The sequence below is a fragment of the Kwoniella botswanensis genome, chromosome 2 (genome assembly GCF_036426115.1).
Source record: "Kwoniella botswanensis chromosome 2, complete sequence".
NCBI lineage: Eukaryota > Fungi > Basidiomycota > Tremellomycetes > Tremellales > Cryptococcaceae > Kwoniella > Kwoniella botswanensis.
Window position 1 is genome coordinate 156,824 of NC_088600.1, and position 13,177 is coordinate 170,000.

Genomic DNA, 13,177 nt, shown 5'->3' on the forward strand with positions numbered 1-13,177 from the left:
CTAATATCAATCCGGACAAATACCTCTCTCAAAACAAAACCGATCACTCTTCGCCACCATGTTCCCCCAAACTATCACCTACTTACTCATTCCCCTCGTCCTCCTCATGGTCTTCCCAATAATATCCTTCCTCTATCTGACATTGATCCCACCTCTTCTCGTCATACTTGCATTCCTCCTAGTCTCATACGCTATCTTTTATCCTGTATATTACCTCTACACCCATCCTCGTCTCATCCCAGATATGCTCTTCAACATCAAACGATATATCATCAACAGACCTCGATTGATACTTTCCAAAATAGAATTCAGTCTTCATCTACGTACGAGAGATGTTTATCCGGGGATGTACGATCCCGGTCCGCCCTTTCCCTCACTTTGGCCTGAGGAGGATACCGACCGATATAGTCGATTAAAGAGGATTGTAAGATTAGTGGGAGTGGCGATCAAGCAGTGGATTTGCGATCGGCTGGATATTCCTTATGGGTATTATAAAGAGGAGATCATCGAGAGGAGAAAGAAGGAGAAGGAGGAGAGGGGAAGTAGAGGATGGTTTAGTTGGAAGAAGGATGAGTGTGGGTTGGTCGATTGGGATAATAAGGGTTTGTATGGGTATGGACATATCTACAAAGTAAGTTAATCAAAGTTGAGAGGAGAAGAAAAAACGAGTATCTGATGGAGCTGACGTTATATCTTTCACAAGTCACTGATGAACGACCCTCAAGCAAATTATGTTTATTCACCCATGTCCATCTCACCACCGCCGCCACCTTATACACTACAAGTCAGATGCTCTTGCTCGACCACTTGCGAACTACATCCTGTACGATATGTTCTCGATCAAGAGTCGATTCTACCTAAAGGGACAATCGTCATTCCGCCTCCTATGGTTCAACCATATGATGGATGGAATCAAAATCAGCAATCCAGATCAATATCTTGGAATGGGGATATGAAAGGTATTGAGAATTATCCTGGATATACAGTTTTTTAGGATTCGGAGAAGAATCTTGGCTATTTGCGAGAAATATTATTGAAAGAAGGAAAATACGATTAAAAGGATCAGAAACAGAGCAGAAAAAAAAAATCGCGGGAGTTTAGGACGATCGGTTCCGATCGTATAATATCTATAGACTTTTGATTTGGGAACATTGTGTTATTATCAGATATCGTTGACATTGGGAATGATAATATCTTTGAATCATCGACTGTTTGATTATACCTTTCAAGACTTCATTTAAAATTCTGAATTTTCTCTCTTCTCCTTATCTATGTATCGATGTATTGTATGACCAATTTGATTGATGGGAAAAAGTTGCCTGTGCTGACGTCCAGTATACAAGAATGACGATCCAGCACTGGCAGCAATTACGAAGTATGGTCATACATGCTCAACGAATGCCATATTGTATATATCTAGAAAGCCCATAATTGGGATACGATATCACCTTCCTTCTCCGCCACATCTACATCGCCATCAGTCTTGCCCTCACTACCTTTGTGAGAAGGGAACAGGTCGGGCAAAGAATCGCTCATGGCGGTTTCGATACCCATCGACAAGGCAGGTGGATTCTTGATCTTCCTATTTGACTCAGTTTCGAATAACTAGCGAAATGAAGATTCGTCAGCATACTTCTCTCATCGTTGGCCTGTCGTCAGTCATAACGGTAAGGATGCGATTCAAGTGACACTTACCGTACCATATCCATGATCTAGGAAATCTTCCAACCCAAATTCAGGTTTGGTAAATACCTCACCGAAAACCTTGGCAATCGTACTGATAGAATGTAAATAATGTTTTTGCAATGCCGCTATCTCCCATAACGAACTGTTAATAGCGTTAGTCTTGAGGACTTGCATTTCCTCTGGATCGTATGGGTCTACATAACCTTCTTTACCCAATGTAGAGGATATACGAAGTACACCATCGTCAGGTCGTTGTATCAGGACCATTGTTCCAGGATGACGCTTGAAGAGGTTGTATACGAATGGGAGGATGAGAATTATACCTGCCGGAGGAGCTGTGAGGGATAGTCGAGAGAGTCTTTTGATGAATGATGCGATTAAAGCTGACGACAAGAGACTAAAGCAGTGTACCATGGTTAATGAAAGATAGGTAGGATGATACGGTAAGGGTTCTACTTACGAAGAAGCGAGGAAGGTATCGAGTAACCTGAAGAATCTAGCTCGGTATTTGACGTGCATGACATTACGATCGAGTAAACCATAAAGACGATCGTAGAAATGAGGATATTCACTGAATTGTTGGTGATGAGCAATTGACGTTACAATCGAGACAGACAAAGATTGGAGATGAAGGGATATAGGATGATTAATATCACTCACAAGTTATACTGCGTCATCAAGACGAACAACCCATTCATCGCCAACATCGCGTTCGGTCCCCCTCGATCAACTAACGTACTTAACCAATCTGCGATCCGTAATCTTCTTTCAGGTTTGAAATGACCCATTATCCCATATTCACCATGCAATCCAATTAAGATCTTCCTTATCCAATGATCTTCTAGCGGTATCATCGATAAGATATTCTCCCAAAGGTTGGTATAGTAAGTTGTATGAGATAAGATCGAATATATACTTTGATGAATTGACATTGTCGATGTTCTCTGTCTCTTCCTCTTACCCTTCCCACCTTTGGCGGATTGATCATCATCATCTGACTCTATGTCGGATGCCTCGGATTCATACTCTTTCATCCATTCAGGTAATTCATCGATTTCACCCTTATACCTCGTTTTACCCTTCTTATTCACCTTCTTCACTTTCTTGGTGTTACTTATCCCAGAGGGAAGTTCGGAGAATGTAGGAATATAGAACGCGTTGATGTCTTCTGGTAGCTTTGGTAGGTTGACCAAAGGTAAAAGTTGGGATAGAAGGTTTGATTGGTTGATAGTAGGCTGAGACTGGACGTAATTGCTATAGTATCAATTCTGAGATCAGGTTTCGAGTTCTCCTCTTCCTGTATCATAAAGGAATGAGATAGCTCACCTCGATTCCTTGAAGAAGGCCCATCGTAGATCATCGTACTTTGCCCAAAAGTCATCGATGACGATCTTCACCACGTCTGGAGGTAATACCCCTTCGTCCTCTTCAACTTGATTAGCTTCGACTACCTTCCATCCCTCGCCTTTCGATTTGGGTTTTGCACCTCTTAAGGATGCTTTGGGATTGAGGAGCAGCGAGAGAACCAAACGGAAGAAAGGGATATGGATTAGAGGTGTGGAAGAAGGGATGGAAGTGGACAATGGGGGTAGGAGCGAGAATAATAAGGGGATTGATGAGCTCTATAACAAGTAATCGTTATATCAGCTATGCCACGGTGGAATCACATTCAGCTGGCTTACTCTCAAAGCAGGTTCTGCATCTCTCATCAATCCACCCATAACTTCGATATACTCTAAAAGCCTCTCCCTCACCCATCCTTTCACTTCCCTCTCTTCGTTCAGATCATTATCATTGTCTTCTTCTGTGATTTCTGATTTCGATTGTTTGACAGTTAAATCACCATTCAGACCTCCCACTCTTCCATCCCCAATAAGCTTGATGAAAACTCGGTGGAGTGCCCATACTGCCTTGTGCACTATTTGAGGATCGTCATGACGGGATAATGCGATGAGAGGAAGGAGAGGGTTGGGATCGTACTCATCGCCTAACAGGGTCGATTCGAGTTTGGTGATGTGGTTCAGAGGATTGGATGTGGATCCTGAATTACCGTTCTTCGATGTCGACTGCTTGGCTCTGCTCTTGGGTAAGGATGATACCATTATGCCTGGGATCTGAATGCTATGGTATATATATATGTACGGTAGGAAGAAGTCTGTCATTTATTTACACTCTGGACAGTGAACTCTGCTGATTTTCAACTTTTTCAAGCTCAGAAGGTGGAGGTGACCGCAATAGTGGAGTGATAACCACGTGACATACACATGATGTGGATTTCGAACTTCATTTGCCACCTCGCGTCCTCGTATAAGTATGTTATCATCGTCCATCATCATTATCCACAGTCCACTCAGTCCTCTTCGTTCTTTCCCTTTCTCCCTTCTTCACCTATACGACATTCTACCAGCTACCACCATATAGGACAGGAACATTCAATCATTCCGAACGTACCCTCATCGCTCCCCTTCCTTCTCGATCATTTCCCCTCATCATGCCTCCAGCAAACGGTGTCTCAACTCCCGGATCAAGACCGGGATCAACTAAACCCGGTACACCCATATCGAGTACTAGCAATTCATCGTTGATATTGAGGAAACAGCTTCTAGGTGGGTACATCTCTAATGTCCCTCTTTATACTTCCTTGAATGATTTCGTTATCTCTATGAAGTATTTTGTGGAACAACCGGACATCCGCTGATTCCTTTCTTCCTTGGATGTAGATCTTCAGAAGAATCCGGTCGATGGCTTCTCAGCAGGTCTAGTGGACGATGATAACATCTTGGAATGGCAGATTGTGATTATGGGGTATGTATATCAGCCTGCTCTACCACATCGGATTCACTGAAGCTGATGTTAGATAATACACTTTGCCTATTGCAGCCCAGCGGATACGTTATATGAAGGCGCCATACTCAAAGCTAGACTCATCTTCCCTCCTGTAAGTGTATATCATCAGCTGTTATGAAAATGTCGTCGGTCTCTCAGTCGACGATACTGCAGAATATCAGCTGATCGATCGAGTTGATTAACAGGAATTCCCATTATTACCACCCAAGATGATTTTCGATTCGGAGATGTGGCATCCTAATGGTTAGTTAGTCGTCATTGGAGTTGGTCATGCCTAGCTAACCAATTCACATTTTAGTGTACGACAAGGGAGATAAGAAGGGTGAAGTCTGCGTGTCGATATTGGTGAGCTATACTGGCAGTGGTAATTGGTCAAAGCCGACCCAGCTTAAATGTCTTCTTCCACATAGCATCAACCAGGAGAAGACGAGTGGGGGTACGAGGATGCAGGAGAAAGGTGGTTGCCCGTGCATACCGTTGAAAGTGTTGTGAGTATTCCTACCTGATAACAATGCAATCAATCAGCTTTTGGGCAAGGAAATTCGAGCGATCATGAAATTGATGTTGCTCTCTCTCAGCTCATTTCAGTAATCTCCCTCCTCTCGCAAGACGTCCCCGACCTCTCATCGCCAGCTAATGTAGATGCTGCCAAAGAAGTAAGGGAGGATTTCGCTTGTAAGTGACTTCCTGCTTGTATCAGCTAAATCAATGGCGGCCGTTGAAGGTATGAGCTGATGTAAAACATGTTATTTACGTAGCATACAAAAAGAAAGTGAAGAGATTAGCACGTAGATCCGCTGAAGAAGCTTATGATTAATGTTATAATGCACGAAGTCGTATACCTACCTATTCCCGGATGATTCCTATTCCATACTCATCAGTCCAATCCTCATACTTCGCTCCAATCACAGACCATTGATTTACATTTATGTTGTTATTCACATCATCCTATTCGTCATTTTCACAGTATGTACACTTCAAACCCAAAGTACAGTCACTGAGGATATCGCCGTCAGTCCCCGATTTCCTCAACAAATGATAGTCTGACCCAATTATCAATATCATCATTCCATGCATTATTTAATAAGACATGTCGAACTCTCTCTTGCCTATGGAAGGCAACATCAAATCGTCAAGCTCATGCTGCATGTTCTTCGTGACTGGTCTTCTCCGATACGTACAAAGTTAAACGATACGATTGGATATATATTCAATCGATGGATCAGACAGCGCGGCTAAGTGCTCCGAGTGGTTAAGGGGTGAGACTTGAATTCCTTTTGTAAAGACAATTCGAGACGATCTCATGGCGAAAGCCTCGCAAGTTCAAATCTTGTCTTAGTCGGTTTAACAGAAAGTTTAATCTTTTTGAGTTCGAGCCGTGAGAAGAACAAAGAAGGTTTTGCGATGTTCACCTCGAACGGGCTTCTTCAAGATCCGTCCGAAGTATAGTGCACGTTGGAACACTGGCGTTTGTTATTGTCCGAATGCCAGCCCCTGTCGCAACTGTTCACAGCCAACAGCATCTTTTCGTGCTTCCTGCTGGGCCAACCCTTTGTGTCTCATCATTATAGGAAGTCGCCCAACTTCCGCTCGCACTGCCACATGCACACTGTGTCGCTAAAGAAGCATGAGGACCTTGACTTCCCGTTCGACCTATCAGAAGTTCAGTCAAAGGATTGAAGATAAAGGAAAAGTGACGGAGTGATATTGTTTGTAATCTTCTAAACGTTTCCGAGTCAAACCAGAACAGCTATTTTCGGAAGTAGGTGAACAAATGGGTATATAACGAGGTTATACATGTGTGCAGGTGGGTAGTCAGTCTGCATAAGGCAATATCCTAAGTTGTCCGATCCAATCCAACCCAATCCAGTCCAACATGTCCAGTCCTACTAGCCCAACTTCGCCACGATACGGTCGACATCCTTCTACGCCAATGAGCAATCTTGACCGAACTCTCAGTGGAGATTCTGTCACCTCGTCAACAGCGATGAGAGGTAAACATCCGGACTATTTCCTTGCGCATCGACCTCGATGGGAGGCACTTGATCAATCTTGCGAGTCCCAGTCCGAGTCCAAATCCAAATCCAGATCTAGATCAGGGGGATATAGACTTACTATCCATAGTAAGCCTATATTCAAAGTCGGCACACCATTCCCCGATAGTCAAATCATGCGGGAAATGAGTGATCAAGCCGATGCGATTTATGAGAAAGTCAATCAATCTTCAATCTTGATCATTCCCAAATACTACGTGGACAGGGATCCACAAGAAATTGCGAGATTGGATGATATATTGAGAGATGTAGTGAGGCAAGTTAATCGATCGGATGAAAGTAGATATAAAAGTGTAGTAACGAAAGTTGGAGATTATTCTAGGATTCATCCCCAAACTGATAAAAGCACTAACCTCTTAACCGAGATCAAATTCCCGAATCCCACTGAAGAATGGTATGAATATGGAGGAGATCAGACAGGGAAAACGGAAAAGCAAAAAGAAATCAAGAGAAAAGCGGATTTCATCACTGATTACACTCGTTACTTTGCTGCTTCCAACCTTGTACCCCTCACCAGTTCCATCCCATCACACTTTCTCCAACAAGAACACGGACAAGATAATTCCGAAAGTGATGATCAGGTTTATAAGAGGAAAGTCGAATTCATGCAATACAACAGGGGTTTGACTGCTTCTCCGGGCCCTTACAAGGGGAAGAGCGAGATGAAGAGGGCGATAACATACTGAGCCCAGTACCTTCCTCGACTAGTGGCGGAAGCCACTCGAGGCCCAGTTTGGGTAGGAGGTTCTCCAGTATGGGATCAGCGGTCGTTCGAAGGTTGAGCAGCTCCAGTTCTGCTCAAGGAAAATGATCGTGTTTTCATAACTGGCTGAAAATCCGTTAGTCGAGCAAGAAAATCAGTTGAAATGTCGTTTATTACAGTACAGCACTTTCTGTGGGGATATTTTTAATGATGAGGCATGCATGTCTTGGTCATGAAGCGTTTGAGATCTCATGAGATGCTGTCACCCTTTTCATGAGCTGCTGATGTATGACCGAGTAAGGCCTGATAGCTAACTGACCCACATGGCTGCTGCGTTGATGACAAATCGTAAAGGTGGGTTAACGCATTGCTCGACCTGCAGGCTCGATGTCCTTTGCAGCCGTTGTCGACCAAGTGTGTATTGGCAATGCGGGCAGAGTGGCTTACACACCAGGGGTATTAACAGAGCTAGCATCCTTAACTCTGGTCGGAAGGCAAGAACCGGGATTAGTACATGCGGGGCATGGGCAGTGTATGTACCGGCTGACATAACGAAGCCACCCAGTGTGTGTTCGGAACGATTGTGCATACGAATAAATTAGGATAACTGATCATGAGCCTCTCGCCCTGCACTAAGGAGGTTTCCCTCTATTGAAAAGTGTCCTCTAATGTGCAAATATACTTGTTGGACAAAGGTGGAGACGGTGTACAGTCTGAAGACATCGCAGTGACTGGTGCGAGATTCTCGCGGTGCACCAAGGATCTTGGGCTTGATTGAGAGAGGTCTTTCAATGTGTCTCTCTCCTTGTTTGATAAAGGTGAAGACGATCAAAAATTGATATACTGAATTAAGAAGGCCGAACATCGAAGCATCACCTTTTGTAGCGATGGGTTCTCGTTCGCATAGCATAAGGCTCACCACCATGACATAATTTGCTTGGGATATGAGAGGGTATAAATTCCAGTCGATAAGGGACCTCGGACGCCCATCTTTGCTCTCTGCTTGCCTCAACGATTACTTAACTTACCATATTTTCTTAACGTCCATCCCAGCTATCTGTTACAGTATGTATTACTACGGATACACGGGATATTCTACCGATTACGATTTTCAACCCACGGCCGATGACGAAATGAATGACAGGCCCGGTGACGACTGGAAAGTATATACGGTAGGTCACTTTGTTGACCACAGAATTGTCACCCAGGTGAACGGACGAATTCAAACGGAAATTTTCGTTGTTGACAAGATCATGCATCACGACTTATCTGAACTTGGTGAAGATGATTTCCAATGGGCGTCCGACGAATCAGACCTCATTCTGAACAATACTGGAATAAGCAGAATCACAGTAATGGACCCGAGACAAGTGCCCATTATTGACCTCATCAAAACCCAGATGACCAACTCGCTTGAGACCAATTGTCAAAATATTAATGGGGATCCGAATGTCAAGTTCAACCATGCCACTCATCCGAGTGGTGATTATCAAGGATTCCTTAATGCTGCGCCTCAAACTGGTCAATATGGCAGTTTGATCGATTGCTCCAAATGGACAATTACCGAACGATACGAGAACGAAACGAACCAGACTATCAAGAATAGATACGACGGAAATTACTTGCTACGTGCTAATCAAAGGTACAGAGCCTCTTTTAGAAGGTGAACCGCTGTGTGAACTTGTGGGATTACATCTGGTGACTTTCATCGTATTGTCTCCTTAATGCTTCCTAAGTACGTAGTGTCGATTGTTGGCAATATTACGAATAACGTGATGAAATGGCTTAATAAAGGATTGATGATGAAGGGAAGGAAAGCGAAGAGAAGCTTGCCACATTACATAATCATGTCTACATGTCTGATGATCCTTTCTATATAGAAAGGACATCTTCGGCGATGAAAGCAATCTCAACTTTCTCCCACCTAACTTTATGCTGTGGACAAGAAAGGAGATAGGGAGAGACCGCGCCTGGACTTTCCTTCTCTTGCGAGAAGCAGGATCGTACATAGGCGATCTTTTGACTCAGCATCCCTCCATTGTCATCGTAAGAATCTTTTGAGCCGAAGCTTCATCATTTCCAATGGATATCTTACCTTCAGACTTTCTCATTGAATCCATGACGAACAATCCGATTAAGCCGGACAGCGGGGGAGCAATAATATAAAAATCACTCTACATGTCTTGCATTTCGATATTGATTGACAATACATGAGGCTTTTCCTATAATTATCTTGAACAACCGTTTGATCGAGTACATTGACTTGTTACTTACTGACCCATATTCGTAGATATGTCATCAGAAACCGTCTCCCACCAAAACTCTCAATCATCGTCCTCCCCTTCGCCCAGCACTCAAGAAAGTAGCAAATTAGGACTGATCTTCCACTTGATCACTCACGATTCGACTCGTGGAGAAGTATACATCGTTGATAAATGGTTCGATTTCGACCGTTACGAGCCCCAGACCGTCTATCAGAACATCTCTAAGATGAATGAAGAGTCCGAAGGCTTGATCCAAACCGCTGGACTGGAACGAATTCGTAATTTCCCCAATCTTACGGAAGATCAATTAGACGACGAAGAGGTTGATACCGCGGACAAACTCAGTTCTGCTTGTCAGACTACCAATTCTGATCCTTCGAAGGTATTTTACCACAAAGTTTTCCATCGGGACTTAAATGGCTTTCCGCTCTCTCGGACTTTCCTTAGAGCCACCAATCCTGCGATTGATCATTTGGGAAACGTACTTCGACCAGAGTGGTTTGGCAACAATACCGATCTTGTAAATACCTATAATGACCAGACGAACGTCGAAATCAAACGTAGGTTCGATCCCAATTTCAATCCGACATCGGTATCGGACACTAAGGACGAATAGGACCAACATTCAACGAGGGTACACATTTCAGATTGGAAGTGGTGATGTGTCCCCGAGTGTGCAGTCAGTGATGTTAATCTCATGGCAAATCATCCAATGATCTATCTAACCTACTTTGTATAAAGGATCATTGTTTTGTCGTAGAGAGCCCAGTATGCAAGTGATGCGGCGCACAGTTAACGATGCGCACAGTCGCCTTCGTCGCATCCCTTGTGATCCTTTGTGATGCCTTCTTCCTATCAAAGTCTGACACAGCTCAATTTGCATAGTCGTCGAATCACAGTGTGGCAGAAGTTAGAAGCGACAAGCTACTCATCACTGCTCGGTATACCGTACTGTATACTATGCAGTGTAGAAGCTGGTCTGTACTGCATTACCGCCTTTCTCGTAATCTTTTCTTCATCTTCCTTCTCGCCATCCACAGCTTTTCTAGTCGTTTGCGTGATCCGTCACTATGTCAGCAGAAGAAGATCAGCTTGATCAAACTACGCAAGACAGGGAAGATGCACAGTCTTTGTTTCAGTATCCCACTGTCGGTCATTTCGTAGATCACGTTACCGTCACTCAAGTCAATGGGGAAGTCAAAACCGAAGTGTTCATCGTCGACAAGTTAATCACCTCTGACATTTCCCAATTTAAGGAGGCTTTCTTCCAGTTGATCAACAGAGAATCAGAGGACATTGTAAGGGATGCGCGATTGAACAGGATCACTATGATAGATCCGTCCGAAATGCCGTTTTTAGACGATCTGAAGCAGGAAATGACCGAATCCCTCGATGAAGCTTGTCAAGAGAGAAATCAAGGTTCTAACACTAACCTGTTCCACAAAACTTACTTTACCGACGAATTCGACGATTTTCATCTTGCGGCTCGACCTACGACTGACAGATACGGTAGTCTTATTGACTGCTCACGATGGGAATATGCTGAACCTTATGAGGAAAACACGAATACGACTATCAAAAGGAGATATAATCCCAACTACATGTTGCGGGCCAATCAAAGATATAGGGATTCGCTGAGAAGGTGAAACCCCCTTAGGGTGGCGCACCGCTTCGAAGATTTAGAGCATTATAAGATAGTGCTGCTGTGTAAAGTAGTACTAGTGAAGTCACCCGATTTTGGAGCTTCGAGAGGAAGGATAGCGCTCCTTTCGACCATTCCTTTTTGATGGTTTACCTATGAATCATAATGATATCTTCCATAAAATGTGCACCAAAAAGCTCAAGCAGTGGACCAGTAGCCCACGTATGTGCAGGTGATCGCTGAAGCCATCTTTCCCGCTGAGTTGATGCCTGCGGCCTCTCATGAACAGAGTTATGTCTGCAACACATCTGTGTTATCATCTTCGGAGGTGCCATGCAATTTCACAAAATCGAGATGAGCGAAGCACTTGAGGCTTCATCAAGGTGGCAGGTTCTGTGCAAAAGGTGATACATCCTTGTGACGAGTCTTCGATTCGATGATGCTGTAGTCAAAGGAAGAAAGGGTCTGCGGAGGGGTAAGCGAGACGATTTCTCTTGGCTTCTGATTTCCACTTCTTCCAAGCAGGGCCTGAGGTGAAACCAAATACATTGCTGATTCTGGCTGATTCACACTCTGAGTCTGCTCGGTGATGGCTATAAAAGGCTTCCTCATCCCTTTTGTGTCATAGGTTTTCACGGAGCACCTTTTTCCCGCAGTGATTTCTTGTGTTTCACCAGTTGTCATTGTGCCCACCATCGAAGGAGTAGACGTCGCAAAGAGAAGGATAGGTATCAGGCTCCTTTATTACCCCTTGCTTGAGCATGAGTGATGACTTCGGATGCCGTCTCTCCAAGTCATGAAGGGCAATCGCCAATGAGCTATAAGAAGGGGGTTGAAAAGCCCTATCCATCCGTAAATCTTGGCATTCTCTTTGGCATCTACCTTGTCGATCACACCCCGCCTTTCACAACACCACTCTGTAACGGTTTCAGCCTCATTGTTCTCTGTTATCCATACAGTATCCTATCCTTTCGAGATGCTCTCCAGTAGAACGCTTCCCGAAGATTCTCCAATGGGAGAGTCTTTCGAAGAGGTCGTCCCGGAAGGTTCAGGCCCTGGGGATCCCATAGCTAGAAAGCTATCAGATGAAATCGTTCCACAAGACCGAGAGCAAGTTCAATGTTCCCTGGAAGTCAAGTCTTCTACTGCCAATGCTGATGCTCCTCCTTCTGCTGGTCCTTCCGATGCTTCTGCTAATGGATCTGAGACGGCGAGACCCTCATATATTGGCAAAGTAGTCCATCTCCTCACCAATGGACCCTTGTGCTCGTCTTCAGACAGTGGATCGAGGGATGCAAATACCATCTATTTCGTTGATAAATGGTTTGATGTTAATTTATGTTCCCCCGACACGGTCAAAACGAGAATCCCAGTGATGAACGATGAGACCTCAAGGCTATATGGATTGGCCGGCTTGAATACAATCACCAGAATCAGAAAGGACGCTACCCAAGATGAAGTGGATGACTTGCAATCCCGAATGCAAGAGAAACTGTTGACAGCGTGTCACACTCTAAATGATGATCCATCAACGAGCTTTTGGCATGGTATATGGTCACCTCACTCCAGTAGAACGTTCAGCAGAGCCATACAACCCGAGACTGACCGTTATGGAAGTATGATCGAACCCCAAGATTATCATAATCCCCAATTGATGAGTTACTAAAATGATAATACCATCCTGGAGATTAAACGAAAATTCGATTACGAATACATCCAGAAGATGTCTAAAGCTTCCCCTGACCCGGCTTCTGGATCTGAAGCCTCAAGGTCAGACCCCAAATTCGGCTATAGCATCTGCTTCCAATTCGACCAAAGAGCAAGCTCCCTCGACACCTGAAACAACCCATGATCAAGGGAGAACAGATGAAGAAGCTACTGCGCCTGGGCCGGTTCCTGCCTCTTCAGCTGAGGAGAAGGGAAGATCGACTGCAAGAAGGGTTTTAACCCTCTTTGATTCAACATAATCTGATAAGATGAT

At 44.2% G+C, this 13,177-nt stretch overlaps 8 protein-coding genes across 8 annotated transcripts; 7 read left to right on the top strand and 1 right to left on the bottom strand.

Moving 5' to 3' along the window:
* Window positions 1-58: 58 nt before the first annotated feature.
* On the top strand, window positions 59-994 carry L199_006941 (uncharacterized protein; the record flags this gene model as incomplete). Its single annotated transcript, XM_064892638.1, has 2 exons — window positions 59-631; window positions 704-994. 2 exons carry the CDS (start codon window positions 59-61, stop codon window positions 992-994), a joined length of 864 nt encoding a protein of 287 aa, XP_064748710.1.
* Window positions 995-1,416: 422 nt separating this feature from the next.
* On the bottom strand, window positions 1,417-3,788 carry L199_006942 (uncharacterized protein; the record flags this gene model as incomplete). Its single annotated transcript, XM_064892639.1, has 6 exons — window positions 1,417-1,605; window positions 1,696-2,083; window positions 2,147-2,257; window positions 2,347-2,940; window positions 3,013-3,308; window positions 3,369-3,788. 6 exons carry the CDS (start codon window positions 3,786-3,788, stop codon window positions 1,417-1,419), a joined length of 1,998 nt encoding a protein of 665 aa, XP_064748711.1.
* Window positions 3,789-4,177: 389 nt separating this feature from the next.
* L199_006943 (uncharacterized protein) lies at window positions 4,178-5,350 on the top strand (the record flags this gene model as incomplete). Its single annotated transcript, XM_064892640.1, has 8 exons — window positions 4,178-4,292; window positions 4,407-4,491; window positions 4,567-4,624; window positions 4,719-4,776; window positions 4,832-4,878; window positions 4,944-5,021; window positions 5,112-5,208; window positions 5,292-5,350. 8 exons carry the CDS (start codon window positions 4,178-4,180, stop codon window positions 5,348-5,350), a joined length of 597 nt encoding a protein of 198 aa, XP_064748712.1.
* Window positions 5,351-6,409: 1,059 nt separating this feature from the next.
* On the top strand, window positions 6,410-7,398 carry L199_006944 (uncharacterized protein; the record flags this gene model as incomplete). The annotated part of the gene is made up of 2 exons (XM_064892641.1): window positions 6,410-7,208; window positions 7,280-7,398. The coding sequence occupies 2 exons, from the start codon at window positions 6,410-6,412 to the stop codon at window positions 7,396-7,398; spliced, it is 918 nt and encodes a 305-aa protein (XP_064748713.1).
* A 959-nt stretch (window positions 7,399-8,357) lies between these two features.
* L199_006945 (uncharacterized protein) lies at window positions 8,358-8,957 on the top strand (the record flags this gene model as incomplete). Its single annotated transcript, XM_064892642.1, has 1 exon — window positions 8,358-8,957. One exon carries the CDS (start codon window positions 8,358-8,360, stop codon window positions 8,955-8,957), a length of 600 nt encoding a protein of 199 aa, XP_064748714.1.
* Window positions 8,958-9,582: 625 nt separating this feature from the next.
* L199_006946 (uncharacterized protein) lies at window positions 9,583-10,170 on the top strand (the record flags this gene model as incomplete). Its single annotated transcript, XM_064892643.1, has 1 exon — window positions 9,583-10,170. The coding sequence occupies one exon, from the start codon at window positions 9,583-9,585 to the stop codon at window positions 10,168-10,170; it is 588 nt and encodes a 195-aa protein (XP_064748715.1).
* A 454-nt stretch (window positions 10,171-10,624) lies between these two features.
* L199_006947 (uncharacterized protein) lies at window positions 10,625-11,200 on the top strand (the record flags this gene model as incomplete). The annotated part of the gene is made up of 1 exon (XM_064892644.1): window positions 10,625-11,200. One exon carries the CDS (start codon window positions 10,625-10,627, stop codon window positions 11,198-11,200), a length of 576 nt encoding a protein of 191 aa, XP_064748716.1.
* A 1,008-nt stretch (window positions 11,201-12,208) lies between these two features.
* Window positions 12,209-13,163, top strand: L199_006948 (uncharacterized protein; the record flags this gene model as incomplete). The annotated part of the gene is made up of 2 exons (XM_064892645.1): window positions 12,209-12,854; window positions 12,991-13,163. 2 exons carry the CDS (start codon window positions 12,209-12,211, stop codon window positions 13,161-13,163), a joined length of 819 nt encoding a protein of 272 aa, XP_064748717.1.
* Window positions 13,164-13,177: the final 14 nt, after the last annotated feature.